The 22,409-nt window shown below is 40.1% G+C and overlaps 3 protein-coding genes across 5 annotated transcripts in view; all 3 read left to right on the forward strand.

The window, feature by feature from the left end:
* The window catches only part of Sec11a (SEC11 homolog A, signal peptidase complex subunit), a 38,925-nt gene extending 29,226 nt beyond the window's left edge, over nucleotides 1-9,699 (forward strand). Inside the window, exons 4-7 of one of the 2 annotated variants that reach the window (XM_071608584.1) lie at nucleotides 2,035-2,154; nucleotides 2,803-2,840; nucleotides 8,636-8,693; nucleotides 9,175-9,317. In XM_071608584.1, coding sequence (XP_071464685.1) covers nucleotides 2,035-2,154; nucleotides 2,803-2,840; nucleotides 8,636-8,661 — 184 coding nt within the window. In that variant the 3' untranslated portion in view covers nucleotides 8,662-8,693; nucleotides 9,175-9,317. Of the gene's footprint in view, nucleotides 1-2,034; nucleotides 2,155-2,802; nucleotides 2,841-8,635; nucleotides 8,694-9,174 lie in introns of both variants that reach the window. The other variant, XM_027920157.2, reaches the window with a different exon arrangement.
* The window catches only part of Znf774 (zinc finger protein 774), a 596,184-nt gene that overhangs the window by 467,514 nt on the left and 106,261 nt on the right, over nucleotides 1-22,409 (forward strand).
* Nmb (neuromedin B) lies at nucleotides 15,393-22,222 on the forward strand. Of its 2 annotated transcripts, none has more exons than XM_027920173.2 (3): nucleotides 15,393-19,386; nucleotides 19,994-20,166; nucleotides 21,945-22,082. In XM_027920173.2, exons 1-3 carry the CDS (start codon nucleotides 19,230-19,232, stop codon nucleotides 21,978-21,980), a joined length of 366 nt encoding a protein of 121 aa, XP_027775974.1. In that variant the 5' UTR covers nucleotides 15,393-19,229; the 3' UTR covers nucleotides 21,981-22,082. The 2 variants fall into 2 exon arrangements, with proteins under 2 accessions (XP_027775974.1, XP_027775965.1); XM_027920164.2 differs by having other exon boundaries at nucleotides 16,320-19,386; nucleotides 21,950-22,222.

A 22,409-nucleotide genomic window follows, 5' to 3' on the forward strand; every position in this document is an offset into this window, starting at 1 on the left:
TTTTTTTAATAGAAGTAGTTGGACACAATACCTTTATTTTATTTATTTATTTTTACATGGTGCTGAGGATTAAACCCAGGGCCTCACAAGTGCTAGATGAGCGCTCTACTGCTGAGCCACAATCCCAGCCCTTGGGTACTTCTTTTTTATTGTTCTTGTGTGTGATACTAGGATTGAACCCAGGACCTCATGCATGCTAGGCAAGCACTGTACCACTGAGCTACATCCCCACCTCTTCTGCGGGAGAGTGGGTAGGTGTTTGGTAACAAGGACATTCTGCCAAACTCAGCTCTTTGGTCATGAATTACATGATATTTATGGTGGTCTGGTTTTCCAGGATCTTCACTTGTCTCTTCTATCTACATAACATTTGGAATGTGCCTGTTTTATAGGTTTCTTAAAATACATCTCCCTTGCCGGGTGCTGTGGCACACACCTGTAATCCCAGTGGCTTCAGAGGCTGAGGCAGGAGGATCACAAGTTCAAAGCCAGCCTCAGCAAAATGAAGGCACTAAGCAACTCAGTGAAACCCTGTCTCTAAATAAAATACAGAATAGGGCTGGGGATGTGGCTCAGTGACTGAGTGCCCCTGAGTTCAATCCCTGGTCTCCTCCCCCCCCCCCCACCAGAATCTCCCTTTGTTTTATCTAATCTAAAAACACATAATGTGCACTTAATAAAGCTTTAATCAAAATTAGCTAATTTTCATACATGAGTAAATTTACAGTAACTCTAAGATTTATAGATTTCTCAGAAATTAGGGAGTAATAGTCCTAGAGGAAAAATCAGGTCTGGGGAGTAAAGTCTGATCGTGGGGCTTTTAGATTTACAGCTACAGTCTCTGTTTTCTTTTGTCTCCTTTCTACCTCTTTATTCATTCTATTCTATCTCAGTTACACTTTAAAAAAAAAGAACAGTAATTGCTTACATCATTGTTTCTAATCTTTGTTCAAATTCCCAAATAGGTCATAAGTTTAACAATTTATTTGAATCTGGATTCAAATAAAGTCCTTGGCTAAATAGGTTGATGTGTTTTTATAGTCTTATTTCATCTAGAGGTTCTTTCTTCAACTTTCTTTGTTTCTTGCAAATTATTTGAAGTAACTAGGTCATTCTGTTGTTTCCGAAAGTCTACATTTTGTCAGTTACATCCTGTATTGCTTTACTCAGTTAATATTTCTAGAAAATTTATTGTATGTATTTTATTGTAAAAACTAGATGTTTCTGGGGCTGGGGTTGTGGCTCAGCAGTAGAGCACTTGCCTAGCAATGTGTGAAGCACTGATTTCAATCCTTAGCATCCCATATAAATAAATAAAATAAAGGTGTTGTGTCCACCTACAACTAAATATCTATCTATCTATCTATCTATCTATCTATCTATCTATAACATACACACACACATAATTTTTTAAAAATTTAAAAATGAGATGGATTCTGTGTGCTATTTTTAAAATTGGTGCATTATTATTATACATAACAGTGGGATTTGTTGTTGCATATTCATACATGCACATAACATAATTTGGTCAGTTTCATTCCCCAGTATGTACATGGTGTTTTGTAACCTTTCTTTCACTTAGTAAAATTTGTATGATCTTCCAGTGCCATTAAATATTCTTCTACAACTTTGTTTTTAATTTTAATGCTTGCATAGTATTTCAGTTCCTAAATTTGAACTTTTTGAGACTGGGGATGTGGCTCAAGCGGCGGCGCGCTCGCCTGGCACATGCGGGGCGCTGGGTTCGATCCTCAGCACCACATAAAAATAACATAAAGATGTTGTGTCCATCGAAAACTAAAAAATAAATATTAAAAAAATTCTCTCACTCTAAAAAAAAATTGAACTTTTTGTTTTTAATCTTTATTTTAAACACAGTAATTATATTTTTTAGTTAAAGAGTTATTTTAATGCTAGGAATTGTGATAATGTACCTCAGTGCCACAGGAATTTTGGGTTAACAAGAGCATATTTTGTGCTTTCACATGCCATGAAGAGGTATGTAATGACTTGAGTTCACCTTACTCTTTCAAGGCAAAATGGGCATATCAAGTTTTTGACCAAAGGAGATAATAATGCTGTTGATGACCGAGGCCTCTATAAACAAGGACAACACTGGCTAGAGAAAAAAGATGTTGTGGGGAGAGCCAGAGGGTAAGTATAGAGGGGAACGTCTTGAAATTTTATGTCACTTGAAACATGGCCCTCTCAATCATATTATCTGATCATTTGCAACTGAATACGTAGCATTTTGGCCCTGGTTTCACCATATCATATTTGTGTCATTTGAAAAGTGTGCTTCTTAAAATTTACCCATATGGGGATGAACTTGGGTACAATAAAAGAGATAGTGAATTGGATGTGACAATTTAAAAATTCATATTTATTCAGTTTGCTCAAGAAATATCAGGTGCGGGGCTGAGGTTGTGGCTCAGCGGTAAAGCACTTGCCTAGCATGTGTGAGGCACTGGATTCGATTCTCAGCACCACATATAAATAAATAAAATAAAAGTCTATTGACAACTAAAAAAATATTTTAAAAAAAATTTAAAAAAAGAAAAGAAATATTGGGTGCTTTTTTTATGCTCTGTTGTCTGTATTGGGTAAGGCTGTGAGGATTTGGAACAGTATTAATCCTGCTTCCTGAAATAATTTCTTAGGAATTTACTGAGTCAACAACTTAAAAGTGTTCATCTAAATTAATTTTATCATGTCCATTTATTCCATACTGTTTTATTTCTAGTCTTGAAATTGATGAGGTAATATGAAATTTAAAAATTATATTAAGCCTGTTTATTTCAGATTTTATCAGGAGAACAGATCAGTGGAGAACAGGAATTGTAAGTTACTGGTATAAAGAAGTATGGAATTGTTAACTACCTTAATGTTATTAATAGTATTAACAATAACTCACCTTCATTAGGGTTTACTATTTATCAGAGACTGATTGTGAATGCTTTATAGGTATTACCTCATTTTAACCTTGGAACAACCCTAATATTCCCATTCTACAGATGAGGAAACTCAGAGGAATTAGGTTACTTATCAAAAATCACACTGATAGTAGTAAGTGGCTGGCAGCTCCAGGGCCTACCCTCTTAACCATCACACCAGAATTACTGGCATAACATTGCTGAACAGGGTGGTTACTGGTTCTCACTATTTCAGTGCTTCATGGCACTCTTAATGCTATCACAATCTGTGGTCCTTCTGACCTATAATAGACTGTGTGAATCCAGAGTTATTACACTGATAAGCAGGCCACCACAATGAAAAATTGTACTGTACAGACTGAAGTGCAGGTTACAAGTGAAAGTTGCCTCAGTTATAGCATGAGAGATGCTCTTTTTTGAGCCAAAAAGATCAGATTTTAGAACCTTCAGGGCTGGTGTGCATGTGTACACGCATACACACATGTACTTATGCCCCTGCTTTAGGAGAATTTCATTTATTATGACAGACAAATCCAAATTAAGTCATCAGTGCTTCAAGAAATAATAGTACCCATCTCCCACAATTCCAAAGATGCCCCTAATATTATTCAGACTTGTCAACCCCTTTGAGTATTTTTGTTTTCCCTTTAATTGCAAAAAAACAGATAGATGTAGATACATAAGGAAATACCAGTCATCAAAAAGCAAAGTCACTTTACTGTCCTTCTTCTCTACTTCTATAAGTATTTATTGTTAGCCTTTTGGTTTAAGTTCTTTTAAGTCTTTATATAGAGAGATAAAGATGCAGGTATTAATAGATATGTTTCTAGATACATTAACACATGTATGGAGGAACAACTATTTTAATAGATCATACTATTATTTAGTCATTCTCCTGTTATTTAGATATTCTGACTGTATCTAGTTTTTTGCTTCTATTTTTAATCTAGTTTTTTGTTTAATTGTGAACAATGTTATGGTGAACATCCTTGTTATATATATCTCAGTGCCTCTGCCCGAGCAATCTTTTTTTTTTTTTTTGTACTGGGGATTGAACCTAGGGCACTTAACCACCAAGGCACATCCACAGCCCTTTTTGTATATTATTTAGAGACAGGGTTGCCTAGAGCCTCGCTAAGTTACTAAGGCTGGTTTTTTAACTTGAAACCCTCCTGCCTTACCTTCCCAAGATGCTGGGATTACTGTAATGCCAGTAATTCCAATCAGTGGAACTATTGGGTAAAACATGTATATGTTAAAGTCTTTCAACAAATTTTGCCATACTTTTATGTATGCTTCTACATGTGTCTCCCTTTATGTGGGTCTTGATTCTAAAGTATTTATTACAGCTGTGTATTCTCACTCTGGCCCTTTGTTGAATAAAAGATACCATGTTCTAAAATGTTGGGGAAGCCAGACTTTCACTGAAGTAACTTATCTTTCTGAAGAAGTTTTGAAAAATCCCAAACTATACATACCAATATTTCTATACTGCCACCTTTAAAAATATACAATGTTTTGGTGGCTTTTAATTAAACAATGCAGCCAGCTGTGGTGGCACATGCTTGTAATCCCAGTGACTCAGAAGGCTGAGGCAGGAAGATCACAAGTTCGAGGCCAGTCTTGACAACTTGACAAGACCCTCAGCAACTTAGTAAGACCCTGCCAAATAATAAAAAGAACTGGGGCTGTAGCTCAGTGGTAGAATGTCCCTGGTTTCAATCACTAGTACCACAAAAAAGGGAGGGGGGAGGGAGAAGGAACGAAGGAAGGAAGGGGGGGAGGGAGGGAAAAGAAAAGAAAGTAATAGTCTGTTACTCTCTGTATTAAGTAAATTTCTATGAAGTATAAACATACAGTACATGAACAGCAGGAGGACAGACTCTTGACTGTACAAATTCACTTTCCATTGATTATACCACCACTTACTTTGACATGTAATGTAATTTATCACATTCTCTTGTGGAAATTGTATTTATAAAACACTAAGCTGATAAGTCAGGCTATGCCAAACCTTGACAATAGAGTTTTTCTGCAGACAAGTTTGTGACTGTGGTACAAACATCCCTTTAGGCATTTTAAAAAATGTTTTGATTTTTTGAACAGTTGTACACTGGGGCCTAAAGCCCCAAATCAAAATTATCTAAGAAAAATTTTTTATTGAAATAGAATTTTCATATATTGGGATATAAAATTCACCATTTTAAAGTATCCAATTTAGTGGATTTTATTTTATTCACAGGGTTGTGAAACTATCACCACTAATTCCAAAGCATTTCCATCAATCCCAAAATAAAACTCCATGCTCATTAGCAGTCACTTCCCATCCCCTCCTTCCCTGCAGCCCTTGACAACCACTAATCTACTTTGTGTCTCTATGGATTTGCCTGTTCTGGGTATTTCATATAACAGAACCATACCATTTTTAGTCTTTTATATCTGGCTTCTTTCACTTGTCCTAATTTTTAGGGTTCATTCATCTTGTAACATATAGTAAAAACAATTTTAGAAAATGAAACTGATATTGGCCCCATTAAGCATTTAGTAGGGGTGATTCTTTCTAAATTCAGGAAGTTGAAAAACACAAGAGGACCTCTTTTTCAAAGAGCAACAAGAGAAAAGGCTAAAAGCCTGGCAGAAGATCAGGAAATAGAAGTATTAATAATGAAAAGAAAAGAACAAAAATATAAGGAAGAACTATAATAGAGAAGCTTGAAGTTTCCAAACAAAGCAATGATAAAGAAATGGAAATGCTAACTCCCTTGATTTGAAAAATGTTGAAAAAATGTACCAGTATTACATGTTAAGCCAAAATTTAAAATATATAGATATAAGATATAAGGAGCAGAGTATCTGAGCTCTCTGTTGACTGAAATCAGTTTTATAAATAAGTCTTTTAAAATGTATTTTTACTTGAAACAAGTCACAGATCATTCTAGAAACAAAATGATCCATTTTGGATAATTGCATATTCTCTTAGTTGGCTGCTGGGGTCCAAATTCCCTTAAGATCCCTTTCAATATCTGACAAAACTGTTCTGGGTTCTCCTCTTAATTTTTTTTTTTTCAGGGTTGGGAAGCTTATCTCCTTTACTGTTTGATCTTTTCTTTTTAATCATTTTTCCCCAAAAAAACATCAGCCAAAGAGGCTATTTCTGAATAGCACCTTTGATCCCAAGAGTTCCCAGGGAAATATGTTCAACCATACTCTACCATTTAGGTGTTAACTTGGCGAAGGCTGCTATTGGAGTTGGCCTTGTGAATGGTATTTATTTTATTTACTTTAAACCTTGTTCTGCTTATCATCAACTCTCCTTTAATATATGAGTTTACCTGAGCAGAATAGGGAAAAAGTACGATTGATGCCTTTAAGATAATTGATGATACCGCTTTATATACTTCATTATTAATTCTGCTATCTCTGTCTATGGCAGAAAGGAGTGGTACAAGTAATTAACTCTTTGGTTTGGCTTGCCATATGTTTTTCTTATATTACCCATAAAGATGAAGTTGCTTTTGGGGCTGGGGTGGTGGCTCAGCGGTGGAGCATTAGCCCGTTCGAGGCCCTGGGTTCAATCTTCAGTACCATATAAAACAATAAATAAATAAAGGTATTGTGTCCAACTACAACTAAAAAATAAATATTGAAAAAAAAAAAGATGAGGTTGCTTTCATTTTAACCTATACTGGACAAGGAAAAGCCAAAAACAGCAACAACAAAAAAGTTTCCATGAATTTCTCCTAAGCAAATTGTGGTCTGTGGTTGTGTTTCTTTGGGCATATATACCATTGTGTGGAGATAACAGAAGAAAGCTTCTACCTATGAGAATGGCTGCTGGTCATCAGATCAGAATTAGCTTGATGTTTTATAGAAAACAGATGTTTTTATAGGTCTTAATCTGCATTTTACTGTGAGGCATTTGCCATTATGTCCTTAAATTAGATGATTTACCTTCACTGAAAGTGATTGCTTTTATGAAGGGTTAAAAATGACAAGACATATATTGCAATTTTAAAAATATGTATAAAACAATATAGACAGCCTCTATCTTCCCTCCTAGAGCTTAGCAATACCATTCTATAGAGACTGTCACTTTTCAGCTCTTGAAGGACCCAGAGTTGAAACTAAGACATAGGCCCCAAGAGTTGATATTCTTTTCACCACACACCTGTGCTGTGTACCTCACACTAGAGCTAGACTTTTTGAAATTGAGTGTGCAAGAACATCATTTGGAGCTCATCTTTCAGAGATTTCCTAACCCAGTAAATCTGGGGAAGATTGAAGAGTATGCATTTTGGGGGTGGGGGTGGGGGGTTACCAGGGATTGAACTCAGGCACTCAGCCACTGAACTACATCCCAGCCCTATTTTGTATTTTATTAGAGACAGGGTTTCACTGGGTTGCTTAGTGCCTCACTTTTGCTGAGACTGGCTTTAAACTCAATGATCCTCCTGCCTCAGCCTCCAAAGCTGCCGGGATTATAGGCATGTGCCACTGTGCCTGGCAAGAATATGCATTTTTAACAAGTCATTCAAATGATTGTGACAAAGGAGGTCTAAGTTTTAAGAAACACCAATGTATGTAGAAGGGAAGTTTGTGGGAAGAGAGAACAGGAAAAGGGTGAGGAGAGGAGACAGGAGTAAGGGACGTTTTTGTTTGTTTGTATTTTTGTGGGTTTTTTTAAAAAACATGGATTGAAGCCAGGGGCACTTAACCACTGAGCCACATCCCCAGCCCTTTTTATATTTTTTTAAATTTAGAGACAAGGTCTCTAAGTTTCTGTGGCTGGCTTTGAACTTGTGATCCTCCTGCTTCAGCCTCCCAAGCCACTGGAATTAGGAAGTGAAATACACCAAAGACAAAATGTCCATTCTTGAAATTTACCTTAGGCTTTGATGGTGGAAGTGTTACATGGGAGATAATTTCTGTTTCGGCTGCCTTTGGCATGGGATAAAGGTGCGAAGGTTGTCCGTGCCCTGAATAAAAATCTGTGGGCTGTTACAAAGTGTACAAAGATCAGCTTCCGCTTTGGCTTTCTTCTGTATGATAGCAGAGGTAGGTGGAGAAACAAATTTGTTATAGATAGATAAAAAATATCCAAGGAGGAGAGATTTCAAGACAAGTTGTGGTCATCGACGTCAAATGCTGTAGACATGTAAAGAAAGATGGAGGCTGAGATTAGTTTGTTCTGTATGGTGTTTTAAACTGTTTTAAATTTCAGGATTAAAGAGGGCCAAACCCAAATTACAGGTGGTTCAAATAAGAGGGCAGTGAAATCCTAAGTACATCTATATAAGAGCTCTTACATTTACTTTGTGGCCACTTAACATGAAATACCTTGTAATATTCTGGCTGTGTTTGCCTTGTCTCCCCAACTAGGTTGACAGCTCCCTAAAGCTTGTTAAGACACACCCTGTATCAGTATTACCAACTAGAGATCTAAGACCTCTCATGTCTAGTAGCAGTTTCACCACAAGGAAGCTATGTGCCTTGGGCATGATCAGCTGTTTCCTCATCTATAAAATGGTTATATTCCTAACTTCCCTATCATGAGCTATTGGAAGGAATAAATAGAATAATATATACAAAGGATCTTTGTGAACTGAAAATTAGTTTTCTCTGAAAGATATGGATGTTTGGTAAATGATAACAGCTGCTTTGCTTAGGAAATTCTGTGATGATCATGTTTTTGTTTATTTTAGATTTGTTCCTTATATTGGAATTGTGACGATCCTCATGAATGACTATCCTAAATTTAAGGTGAGAGATTATACCATATGTTTCATTAAAAATGTGATCTTGGACCTGGTATTGTGGTGCATGCCTATAATCCCAGCTACTCTGGAGGCTGAGGCAGGAGGATCACAAGTTCCAGGCCAGCCCAGGCAACTTAGCAAGACCCTATCTCAAAATAAAAAGGACTGGGGATGTAGCTCAATAGTAAAGTGCCCACCCTGGGTTCAAGCCTCAGTACCACCACCAAAAAAAAAAGTGACTTCAAGCTGAGGATGTAACTCAGTGGTAGAGTTTATGCACCTAGAATGCATGAGGTCCTGGGTTAAAGCCTCTAAACAGTGATCTTTTGCTTAATTTCGGAAACTTTAAGTGGATTATGGTTGAAACATGAAAAAATAATAGTTTAAATATATCATGGCCAAAAAGTCTAGTTTATTAATTGATTCTGAGAACTTAAGAACTTTTAAAAGCATCTCTGACTTGTGTTTCTGTCTTTATTTTGTAGTATGCAGTACTTTTTTTGCTGGGTTTATTCGTGCTGGTCCATCGTGAGTAAGAAGTCTGCCTTGCTGTTCCTGGGAAGATGCCGTACTTTTTGTTACTGAATGTTTGGAGTAGCTGTTGGTCTGTGATTGGTGGAATGGAGAACACACATGTTGGCGCTTCTCAGTAGCCCTGGTTTATGTTAGTTTATGTTTCCACGCCAGAATCTGTTTGGGCGGGTGCGTGTGCACTAGAGTGCACTCAAGGGGACTTTCAATCACAGAATTTCATATGTTGTCATTGTCACACTTTCACATTTTTGTACATCAGTGAATTTTTATATTAAAAGGTTGAGCCAAAGCCCCCAGTGTTTGTATTTTGAAGCCAAGCTTCACTTCTAAAGTGCCTACAGAGTTCTGTAAATGAAAATGCAGCTCTGCACGAGTTTGAAACTGTCATTCCTCCTTATAATGGGAATGGCACATACTGAGGTGGTCATAAGTCTTTAACTTTTCAGAATTTTAAATAAAAGACTTTGCACATTGAACCCCTTATCCCTGGATTGTGTTTGTCCAGAAAGCTCTTGAGATTTGCCTTCCTTGGATGGTTTTAGTACTCCTTGTGGGGATATAAAAGCTTTGGGTTGAAGAGCCCTTCAGCTAAGAAGATTGCCCTAATACTGTTATTTTTTTGTTTTGTTTTGTTTTTGCTTTTGTTTTTGTGAAGCAAAAGTAGCCATTGACGTTCATAGGCAATCTCTTAGTCATAAAATTGATTCTTCACTAGGGCGTGACTCAGATGTGTATAAACCCAACTAGTGTTCCTGAGAGATTCAGAAAATCTCACTGGCCTGTAAAAACTCATAGCCCTTTGTACACTTCAGACATTCTCAGTCCTTTGTATACCAGGGCATGTGCAGGAGGCAGGACAGGGTGGTGGATGGCAAGCATTGTACTTGTCTTTAAATTCTAATTTGCCTGAATGTGTTCTTTTAAGTGCGTGGCTCTGCTTTTCTCTAATGCAAACTTAAGGCAGAGTTTAAAGCAATGACTGCAAAGCTCAGTTGTGCATTTTCTTTTAATATTGAGACCGATAGGGAAACAGGAAGTGTAGGGTAAGCCAGTATGTTTTAAGCACAAAATACTCATTAAGTCTTTCTATTCTCTTCTTGTATTAATGCATAAGTCTCAAAATAGGCAAGTTTTCTGTTTTGGGCTACATGATCTAGTTCTATTATTTGTTCAACTGAGGTGGAAGTCAGTTCGTGCTGTTATGCTAATGGAATGAGAACAGAGACACACTTCTGCAGCCCTCCCCTGCAGAGCACAGTGCCACCCTTGAATCCATTAACTAGGCTTTAGCCTTCTAACTTTGGATATGGGTGCTTAATGGTCTCAACAGTGTGTGAAATTTGTCAAGTCACTGTTAACAAATGCTCTTTTGAACCTGTCCTTATATAATATTTACATTTTCTCATGAAAAGGAGAGTGCTGAAACAGCTCCTTGTGTGGAATGGCAGAATATTACTATATTACCTTCTTTCTTCCTACCTAATCATCTATAGAGAAAGATAGCTGTTCAGCCCTATCAGTCCACTGGAGATAGTGTGCTTTCCTGGCCAAAGTTGGGATCACATCGTCTTCTGCCATCCTGTCTAGCCAGATATAAACACCCTTGGATTTGTATCTCCTTCCTTTCCAATTTCTCCTCCTTAGACACTAAATGGGAGGAAAACAATACTTTTCCTCACTTGCATGTTTCAGTAAAAGTATCATTCTTTCTCCTTTACTAGATGCTCCTGTTTTAAGCAATGGATAAAACTCTCTGAAAAAGTATTCAAAGCTGTTAAAAACATTTGAACCATTTCATTAACCAGAAAAAGATTATTTTTGGGAAGAGGTATTTTATGTTCCTAATTATATATTGTGTAGATTAGCACTAAAAATAAGACTTAAATATATGAGATTTTATTAGTAAATATGTTTTAAATGCTCTTTGAAAAATGCAAGAAATGCCAGAGAGGTTTAATTTGGTAATTGAATGGACGTATCAGCTCTTTGAGATTTAGCAGAGTGTGTGGCAAATTGGAGACTCAACGTGGTGAATGAAAGGAATTAGAAAACAGTATGAGAACTATAAAACTTTAAGAATTTGATAATGAGATCATCTCTTGGCTACTTATCTACTCTCATAACACCAACTGCCTATCCTCAGTCCTAGTTTTTTTGTCTCTCTTCCCCCTGGACCCTTTCACTTGATTGTTCTATCTTTAAACTCAAGTTTGTAGTGATTCCCTCAAACTTCCCCTTCAGTGTTCATATGTTCAGTGAAGGAATACTTCCCTAGATTTTTCATTTTCCTACTATATCTGTTCACCTCCCATCACAGTGTTCCATTGTATGCCTATTTTAGATAATTACCACCTGCTAATTAGTTTCAGTGTACTTTTTATTTTCAGAAATGTCTGTTGCTTGGACCATAAATTTTATGTGTCTCCTACCTTTGAAACTTTGAATTCAGCTAACATTAAGCATCCCTGTTCTGTATTCCCTGGGTTTTCACATTATCATCTTTTTTTTTTTCCCCCTGACATGCTGGGGACTGAACCCAGGGTTTCATGTGTGCTAGGCAAGCACTCTACCACTGAGCTACATCCCCAGCAATTTTTCACATTAGTATTGTATATATACCCTTATCTTTGCTAGTCTTTGAGTCTTACCATCTTCACAATTAATTATTCTACTGCCACTCGGTATTGGCTGTCTCGTACTGTTTAAGTTTATGGATATGGCCTCAAGATCCCCCAGCAGATTGGAAACTTTTCCAGTGTAAGGGTCTCATATTATAGACACTATGCTGTATTTCCCTGGTAACATGAAGCAGCATATATTAAATGTTCAGTATAATCATGCTTTGGAACCATAGGCAGTAATTTCAGTTAGCATTGTTGCTGAACTATTATTCTGGAGTAGAGCATATGAATCATTAAAGTGATTTGCGCTTTCCTGTTATTTAGTAAGTACATTCTCTTGATCTTGCCAAATTTGAATCTGAAAACTTCATTTCTCCATAATTCCATTTAAGCTGCATGTACCTTTTCCAGATTTTTCTTATGTTAATCCTGTTTCTTTTTTGTTCTTGGACTCTTCTTGTGTCCTCTTTCTTGATGGTATTTGTGAAAGTGGTTGTTTGCATAAGTTTTACCAAGACCAACTAACCTTTCATAACATAGTAGGGGACTATTTCAGCACCTGAGGTCAGCCTCCTCATGACAATATATTTAACATTGTTAAGAGTCAGAGATGATCCAGCTGATTCTATCTGGTTAAATGGATTGTCTACCTTTCTCACAATCCTCTTTCAGTTGCTATAGCCTGTTCAGTCTGTTTGCTGGCTAGGCATGTCTTCATCTCCCTTCTTCCCTTCATGGGCTCTTAGAAGTCAAACAACAGCATCCTTCATACACAAGATGAGTGGGTGTGGAAAGAATACTGTGTAGCCAAGTAGTATTACGGAAACTAGAATGTTCAGGACTTACCAAAAAGATGGCAAAAACCTTATCTTCCAAGTGTCATTCTGGACTTTTCCAGTCTCGGCTCTCCCCAGGTCCCACATTGTTGCATCTACATAGGTTTCACCGTACAGACATAACCTGTCTTTGCTTATGCTAGTCCCTGCCTGGGGTCCCTGCTCACTTCACCTGCTGAAAACTTTCTCAATTCATTCAGCAGACGTTTATTGAGCATTTAATGTATAGAGTTTCAGCTAGTCTTTGAGGATACAAAAGTAAGGCAAAGTCCTTCTTGCTTTGCCAGAAACTCTGCCTTAATAAGGCAATATGCATAAACAAATTTTTCAGTATAGGATCATAAGTATAATAATAGATGCATAGAAAGCCCCCAAAAGGGGTTTTCTTTTCTTTTTTGTCAAACTTGGAGTTAAACCCAAGGTACTGAGCTACATCCCCAGACCATTTTATTTTTTATTTTGAGACAGGGTCTCACTCAGTTGCCCAGGTTGGTCTTGAACTTGTGATCCTCTTGCCTCAGCCTCCCGAGTACCTGGGTATACACACCTGCCCCCTGCTTGTTTCTTATTCTTGATTAAGCTTTCAAATTTATATAGTGCTACTTCCTCCGGACTGCCCTGTACTTTGTTCATATTCCTCTTTAACATTGTCCTCAGAGTGGTTGCTTTCTGTTTGTCCCTCTCTCCCACCCCAGGGAAGGCCAGTTCCTTGAAGGTATCAAGACAAGACCAGCTTCAGTTTCATCTTTGTATATATCATAGTACTTTACTTATTTTAGATTTATTTATACACTGCCTTGGTTTCATAAAAGATATACCTAGCACTATGTGATAAATATAAAATAATTAAAGAGGGCCAGGTGAAACCTATGTAGATGCAATAAGCTGCTGGGATCACACCTTAGGAGCTTAGGAGACCGAGGCAGGAAGATGGCAATTCTGAGGCCAGTGCTGGAAATTTAGTGAGATCCTTTCTCAAAAAAAATTTCAAAAAGGGCTGGGGATAGCTCAGGGATAAAGCATTCCTGGATTCAAATTCCCTGTGCTGGGGTGGGGGGGGGACTAAAATTAACATAATACAATTTAATTATTGAAGAATTCAGGGATGAAGTAAGTGTGGAGAAAGAAAAGGATGGAATTGGAGTCGAGAGTAGTACCTATAAGATGTCAGAAGATTCTTTTGTCTGCTAGAAGAGATCCATACATTTGACTCTCATCCTTAGCATCTAATGCAAAGAGAGAAATAGTTATTTCTGTGCTCTGTGGAATTTTAAAAAATTGTTTTTGTAATAATACCTGAGAACCAAGAAACATACTGTGATGTTGTGTGATTTTTTTTCTAATTAGCATAATGATTTTCATGGAGCAATTTCATAGAAAGTTCATCCATACATGGTATAGTTTGTCAGTCTCTGCAAAAAGCCTCATAATCTAATCAGCCAAGAACTTTCAACTTCTCTCTAGAACAGTGTTTTGTGATTTTTTTTTAAGAGAGAGAGAGAATTTTTTAATATTTATTTTTTTTTTAGTTTTTTCAGCGGATACAACATCTTTGTTTGTATGTGGTGCTGAGGATCGAACCCGGGCTGCACGCATGCCAGGCGAGCGCGCTACCGCTTGAGCCACATCCCCAGCCCAATGTGTTTTGTGATCTTTAAAAACCTCATGGCTACTGTGCATGGTGGTGCACAACTATAATCTCAACTTGTAAGGCTGAGGCAGAAGGATCACAAGTTTGAGGCCAGTCTCAGCAACTTTTGAGACCCTGTTTCAAAATAAAAAGGGCTAGGCATGTAGCTCAGTGATTGTACCACTGGCTTCAATCCCCAGCACCAAAAAAAGAAAAAAGCCCACTCATGGCCTTTTAGAAAACATGAAAATCTCATACCTCGTTTTCATTCTGATAAGTACTTCCCTCTTATCCTCATCAATGAAGAATATTTTAAATTTCTTTTTCTTAAGTTTGTATTATAAAAACAATCTTCTTTTCTCAATAGCTATGTTATTATTTTGAGTATGACTTTCAAACCATATGTGGAGTATAGAATTCTTTTCTTGAAATTGGTCAAGAGTTTAGGTAGATGTGCTGGCATTTTGGTTTATCAAACACCTTAAGATATAATAGGCATGCTGCCAGAGCTAGGCCCTATTGTGTAAGCACTGTGGTCTTTGCTGCTAGCAAGCGAACATTTCCCTCTGTCATGGGCTTCAGATTTAAAGCGGGTTTTGCTTTCCTAGGATCCAGCTAATAATATTGAGTACTTAGAATGTGCCAGATGCTCTGCTAAGTGCTTTATAGTTTACAACAAACACTTTCTCTCATTTTATAAATCTCAAAATAACCTCCATCCTACAAAGGAGAGAGGTCAGGAGAAGTTCAGGGATTTGACCAAGATCTTCTAATGCATATATGGCAGAATCAGACTTGAGCTGTGTTACTTTTACCACAGCACCATGCTGGAGGTCTTAATCCGGTTATTTTACCCTGTAAAGTCAAATGGGAATTTTTGATTGGCCGAAGGTTTTTCCTCCTCAGATTTGCTCAGATTATTAATACTTAGATTCTCCACCAGATTTCCAAGCCTTTTTAACCCTCTTTGGAGTTGAACGCATATTTACTTCAATTATGGAAATGTCTCCTTAAATACATGAATATTACATGCAAGTAATTATGAATTATTAATGTTGCCTGGGGCTTCTTGCTTTCTTAGGTTTTCATGGTGTCCCTGAGCACTTGAGCCATTTAGCTGAACAGTAGCTTCTTAGCCACTGTTGAAGTGTTCATCCTTTTTCATTAGATGTAGGTCTTTCCTTCCTTCCTGAGTTCTTGTTTTTTGTTGTTGTTTTGGTTTTGATTTTGGTTTGTTTGTTTGTTTGTTTAGTACTAGGGATTGAACCCAGGTGCACTTAAGCATTGAGCTACACCCCCAACCCTTTTTGACAGGGTCTAAGTTGCCAAGACTGTCCTTAAATTTGCAATCCTCCTGCCTCAGTCTCCTGGGGAGCTGGATTACAAGCATTTGGCCATCTGTGGATTTCTTCTTAATAGTACTTCTTAATGGTTACTGTTCTGATCTTACAGAACAGCTAAAACCCCTATGTATTCCCCCTGACTTCAGGAAATTCTTTCACAAATCCCTGACTCTCCCTTCCTTTCTCCTTTCTTGAAGATTCTATTCTTTTCCTGATTTTATAAACTCCTTTTGATTGTAAAACTAAAGAGCAGGACCTGAGCATTCCCAAGATGTTTCTCTTCATTTCTGCAGGCCACACAAATGGAGAACTGTGTGCAGAGGTCTACCAGGACAGACTTCACACTGTCCTGCTCTACACAGCTCTAGTTTCTGAGACTTCACCTAGACTCATTTATGTCTAATTTAAATTTCTGCTTTTCCCTTTTCTGTCATCCTCTGTACTTGTGTTACAAGTCTACAGTCTGGTTTTCTTCATTTGTTTCCCCTCTCTTACTAACTTGCTTTCTATGTGAGTTAACTCATTTATAAAATGGGCATGGTACTAGTCTTTTCTACTTCAAATCCACGCTGAGAATCAATCATGTATCAACAGACATGAAAGTGTTTTTAGAAAACAGGCAAAAAAGACTGAGTTATGAAAAGGTGTTACTTGTAATTGATTTCAATGTAATGAAGACATGAAAAAACATTAATATTTATGTCCTTTATTTCAAACTGTTTTGGATTTTAAAACTTGGTGCAGTTTAAAGGTTTGGTTTTTGTTTTTGGTTTTTGGTGCTAGGGATTGAACTCAGGTGCACTCAATCACTGAGCCACATCACCAGCCCTATTTTGTATTTTATTTAAAGATAGAGTCTCACATTTGCTGAGGTTGGCTTTGAATGTATCAGAGGCCTTCCAGGCCTCTGAGATTATAGGCATGCACCACTGCACCTGGCTACTTTAAATGTTTTGTTGATGCTAGTTATAATGGGATTTGCCATATAGCTTTCATCCCTTTGGTTATCCTTTGATCATCCTGTGAATCTTCTCCCCATTTTCCACGGATGTTCTTGAATGTTGTAGAATTCTGGAAGGGTCATGAGTAAACCCTGAAGATATGATGAAACCCATATACTTTGATATGAAAACACACTGTGAGTCTCTCCCCGTGGGATGAAACCTTTGGTCTTCCCTTGTCATCAGCATGTATATAGGGAATATATGTGATGAGCAGTTGAAGTCCTCATGCTAAACCCAAAGCCTAGCACTGCCTTGGACTAGCCATCCTTTCTGCGGTAGCTCCTTCCACTCCCCCAGGGAAGCCCAGTCTCTTGGACAGTGTTATATAGCTGGCTTTGGAGCTGCTGCTTTTTCTGGGTCCTCAGGGACCCTTTTTTCCTGTGCTGGGCTGACATTTCAAATAGTCCTGAGGGCTTCTGGAGCCAATCTCAGAGCCGTGAACCTGGGCTTGTGTTAGAGGAAGCTTAGCTTAATATAAATAAATCTGTAAGAAAAGGTCACAGGTCACTGTCAGGAAAGAAGTAAAAAATACAGTGTTCACTCCCTTTCCTCCCTGAGAAATTGAAGCCCAACTTGGTGTTGAAATGGGATGGTAAAACAGGAGTGGGTCTGAGAATTTGGGGAGATCTGTATCTGCCCTCACAGCTTTGGGGACCTGATACAGTGATCCCAACAGACCTGAAGCCAGACTCCAGTGAGATATCTAAGCAAGTGACTCTTTCATCCTGTTTCCACCAGTTAAGGGAGAGAAACATAAAATAATTTCGTTCAAGCATTTAAGCAAGTAAGAATCACTAAATATGAGCTTCCACTAATTTTTACATCCATGGACCAGAGAAGGTAGGATGGGAGTGTAATGGATGCAAAGGGAATGATTATTATAGGAAGGTGATAAGAGCTATATCTGCACACCATGGGGATCTGTGACAAGAAAGCAGAGAGGTGTAAATGCCAGGGCCAGAGTAATAATAGCAGGTGTCATTATTAAGTCAGAAAAAATAATTCTTAAAGATAATTGTAGTAAGCTCTGTCACATTCATACTGTCCAGTGTCCAGCAAGGAGCCCAGGGCTTGGCCCACACCCCACTCTTCCATCAGTCTCTCCTTGTACCATTTCTAGTGAGAGGGATAGCTCTCTTGGGAGTAGGGAATTTGACTCCCCTCCTGCTGTGGCATTCATGGGGCTCTGATTATTGGTGTTCAGTAAATGTTTAAGAAAAAATAAATGGGGGCTGGGGTTGTGGCTCAGCAGTAAAGCCCTCGCCTAGCACGTGTGAGGTGCTGGGTTCAATCCTCAGCACCACATAAAAATAAATAAAAGTATTGTGTCCAACTATAAAAACTAAAAAATATTTTTAAAAAAAGAAAAAGAAAAAAATAAATGGGATTATTCTGGAGCATAGTGTCTTTCTCTTCTCATTAAGTGATACCACTAATCCAAAAGTTCTTTTCAAGTAGGAGGACGTTAGTGCTGGGTGTGAAAGGGCAGGTCCTATAAAACTGCTGCTTCCTGCCACAAAATAATTGTGTTTATGTAAAACTATAAAAAATAAGGCGAGGGCTGGGGTTGTGGCTCAGTAGTAGAGTGCTTGCCTAGCACATGTCAGGCACTGGGTTCAATCCTCGGCACAACAGAAAAAATAAATATATAAATATATTGTGTCCATCTACAAGTAAAAAAATAATGATTTTTTAAAAAAGATGATTTAGGGCTGGGGTAATGGCTCAGTGGTAGAGCGCTTGCCTAGCACATGTCAGGCACTGGGTTCAATCCTCGGCACAACATAAAAAATAAATATATAAATATATTGTGTCCATCTACAAGTAAAAAAATAATAATTTTTTTAAAAAAGATGATTTAGGGCTGGGGTAATGGCTAAGTGGTAGAGCGCTTGCCTAGCATGTGTGAAGCACTGGGTTAGATTCTCAGCACCACATACAAATAAATGAATAAAATTAAGGTCCATCAACATCTAAAAAAAAATTTTAAAATAAGGCGATGTGGTTATTTCCATTTTATACTTGAAAGTGAAGTAGAGTTGGTCCAATGCTCTTTCCTCTCCCCGGACCCACAGATGTCTGCCTCCTGCCTACGGTTAAGGCGGGCCCTCCAGCGGATGCCTTCTCCCGGGAGTGGGACGAGCCAGATGCTCCAAGAATGAGGGGTGTCGAGAATTAATTATGGAGCTCCTCTGGTGCCTGGCACTTGCCTGAGTGGCATAAAGATGCCCGTGCTGTGCAGGAGGAGGACTTCTTTGCCCCACTTTTAGTCTCCTAGAGAAGCTCAGGGTTTGAAGTTATTACTTGGTGGCCAAAAGCCAGCGGCCGTGGCGAGCAAGGTCCCGGAACTGTCTTGCTGCGGGGGCGGCGGGAGGGTAGGAGGCTCAATCCAGGACCCATGGAGGAGGCAGTGCCCACCCCGCCAGGAGCAGGTGCGGGGCGGGGCCGCTACCGGCGGCAGGGCGGGGCTCCTGCTGCAGCTCCGCCCCAGGCGCAGGTTTAAAAGGAGGGAAGGCGGGCCCCTGGAGCCAGCTGCGGGCGCGGGCTGGCAGACGGAGCTGTAGGTACGGCCATGGCCCGGCACGCGGGGGGCGCTTGGTGGCTTAGTGGCCTCCTGCTCTTCGCGCTGCTGGCAGCCGGTGTCGCCCCGCTCAACTGGGATCTTCCGGAATCCCGGGGCCGAACAAGCAAGATCCGAGTGCACCCGCGGGGCAACCTCTGGGCTACCGGTAAGTCTTAGGGGACCCCAGCAAGCGTCCCTCACCCCGCTCTGGCCCCGTTTCTTTCTCAACACTGTGGCCCCTCCTAGTGTCCGAGCACGTGGGGATACTAGGGGATCATCTAATTTAGTAGATAGAGAAGTTGAGTAATTTGGCTAAGATAGTAACTTGGCTAAGATCTCTTAGCAAGTTTAAGGCAGAGCTGGGTTTGAATCCTAGGTCGACTGCCAACCGGTGTCCTTCCCTTAAGCAAGACTGCTTATAACCTCTGGTGTGTCTTTCTGCACATTCATCTTCCAGGCACCTCTTCATTCCCTACTTCTTTCCTTGCCCTTTTCTGACCCTCCTCCAAGCAAGCAGTACAACTGGCAGTTTCCCCCTGGTCCTAGTTTGTCCCACCTTCCTTCCAACTGTGCTGTCCCTACACCTGTTCAGGAAAAGCTGAGGTAGCAGTCTTTGTCACCACCCCAATGTCTTTGTGGCTCCTTGGTGAAGAGAATGAAGGTTTCCTGTCTTCCTTCCAAGAGAAGTGAAAAGTGGGAAAGATGGGGAACTTTCCCACTGGGGCAGGATCCTCACTCCCTGACTTCCATGTACCTGGGCACCTCCTTTCTAGGTCACTTCATGGGGAAGAAGAGTCTGGAGTCCCCCAGAGCATTCCCGTTGGGGACAACTCCCCATACCTCCCTGAGGGACCAGAGACTGCAGCTGAGTCATGATCTGCTCAGGATCCTACAGATAAAGAAAGCTCTGAGCATGAGCTTCAGCAGCCCAGCACCCCAAACCCAGGTGAGCCAGGCCTCCACCCCAATACCAGGATGGTTTAGCTAAGGCCACCTAGGATCCAGCATGGAGGAATTACCACCCAGGATTGGGTGTGATTACACAGCCAGGGCATAATGGGTATAAACCCCAGAAAGCCAGGATTCTGGGCCCTCCCTGTGTCCCAAGGCTTAAAGGAGACACTCTCCAAAGAAAGGAAGCTGACCTTCCCACCAGACTCCATGGAGCAAGAAGTAGGGGAATGAAGTTCCCCATCCTCAGTCTAAAGTCACAGGCTGGCCTCTTGGCAGCAGAATCTTCTCCCCTAACTACACAGCTTTGTTCCACTCCAGATGTCCCCTACTATATAAACCAAGTGTACATTTGCTGTGCCTTACATATGGTTATGACCAGAGCTAGGACCCTGAGAACCAGAGAGGGCAAGAGAAGTCAGCAACCAAGACAGAATTAAAACCTTGTTCACGTTCACCAGTGCTCTTGACATTCTAGGCTGGATAATTCTTTGCTGTGGGCATCCCTGCACATTGTCGGATGTTTAGCCATGTCTGTGGTTTCTACCCACTAGATGTCAATAGCACCTTGCCTCTCCTAAGTTGTGACAAACAAAATTATTTCTGAGCCAGGTGTGGTGGTATACACCTGTAATCCTGGCAACTTGGTAAATTGAGGCAGGAGGATCCCCTGAGCCCAGGAGTTTGAGGTCAGCCTGGGCAACATAGCAAGACCCTGTCTTTAAAAAAAAAAAAAAAAAAAAAAACTTCCAGACATTGCCAAGTGTCTCCCAGAGTGGGGCAAATCACTCTTGGTGGTAAACCAACGATCTATGGGGTTCAAGGTCCTAAAGCTGGAAGTAAGCCACCCTTCCTGGCTAGCAAGGGTGGGTGGCTGCTCCTCCATTTGCTGCTCCCAGTGCTATCCCTACTGCACACACCCTCCTTGGTACTGTTACCATGTGCAGAAAGCAGTGTGATGTGGCAGAATGTGGGCTCTGGCCACTGTGCTGGGCTCAAAACCTAGCTACTCAATAGCTATATAACCTTAGAATGTCACTTACCTACTCAAAGGCTCATCTTCCTCATCCATAAAGTGGAAATACAGTCCCTTCTCCCATTATGTCATTTGTGCAGCATGGTGCTGACACATAGAAAGCCCTCAGTAAACAGGAGCACTTACCAGTACTTTCTGGCAGTACCTGTTGGTGCCTCATTTTTGTATCTGCCACTGTGTCTACCATAAAGTATGCATATGTTGAAAGAAGAGAGGGGCATTCCCTAGAAAAGGTCTAGCCCCAGCCCACATCCCTGACTTTCAGATGCATAGCTCCTGGGAACCTCACATAATAAGGACTAGGAGGTTGGGCTGGCTATCTGAAGGAAGACTGTTATCACCTCTAGGGCCATGGAATTTGAAGGCCTAAAACGTACAGATTAACTAGAGAATCCCTAGCTATGGGGCTGGGGGAACTTGAGGGAGGTCTGGGCAGAGCTTGGGGTAGGGGGAATAAGGACACTGACAATGGCCCAGTGCCAGACACCATACTTTTACTTGACTTCCATGATCTCCTTTAATTGTCATGCCTGCCCTGTGCTATTGGGGCTGTGTTCTGAGAAAACCACCACCCCTAATTCCTCTCAGGACTTTCAGAGAGAAAGTGCTCCGTGGCCTGCCTCAATTGAGAGTCTGTCTCTGCCCCCATCTGCAAACACCCAGCACTTAGAAATGGCAGCATGGCTTTATCATTTTCCCCTCTCCCCAGGTCATTTCTTCTCTTTGTTTTCCTTCAGTACAGGAGGCTGCTGGTGCAGATACTGCAGAAGTGATGCCAGTAATGGGGCAGACACAACATGGCTTAGATTGTGCCCACCCAGGCAAGTTGCTGAATGGAACCCTAGTGGTGGCCCCATCTGGATGTAAATCCTGAGCTTGAATCTGTTATTCCATTACTGTGATTTCCGTTTGGTTCGCCAGAAATATTGCAGTTGCAAACACAACCTATGTTCCTGCTGTTTTTCTTGCTTCTCTGATGAAGTTGTGAATAAAACCCTGCTGTTTATATATAGAATGCATGGTCCTCTCTTTCCAGCCACGTTTAAGGGAAGGGAAGAGGAAGGGAACTGGAGGGTGGGGTGTTCAGTGAAATGGGGTGGGCTCTAAAAAGCCCGGGACACCCCCATGTCTGGCATCAGCCTGGCAGTGACTGAGCTCTTACTCCATTCATTCAGCAAGGAGTTACTCAATGCCCACTGTAT

This window comes from Marmota flaviventris, chromosome 2 (genome assembly GCF_047511675.1).
Source record: "Marmota flaviventris isolate mMarFla1 chromosome 2, mMarFla1.hap1, whole genome shotgun sequence".
In the NCBI taxonomy this organism is placed as follows: domain Eukaryota; kingdom Metazoa; phylum Chordata; class Mammalia; order Rodentia; family Sciuridae; genus Marmota; species Marmota flaviventris.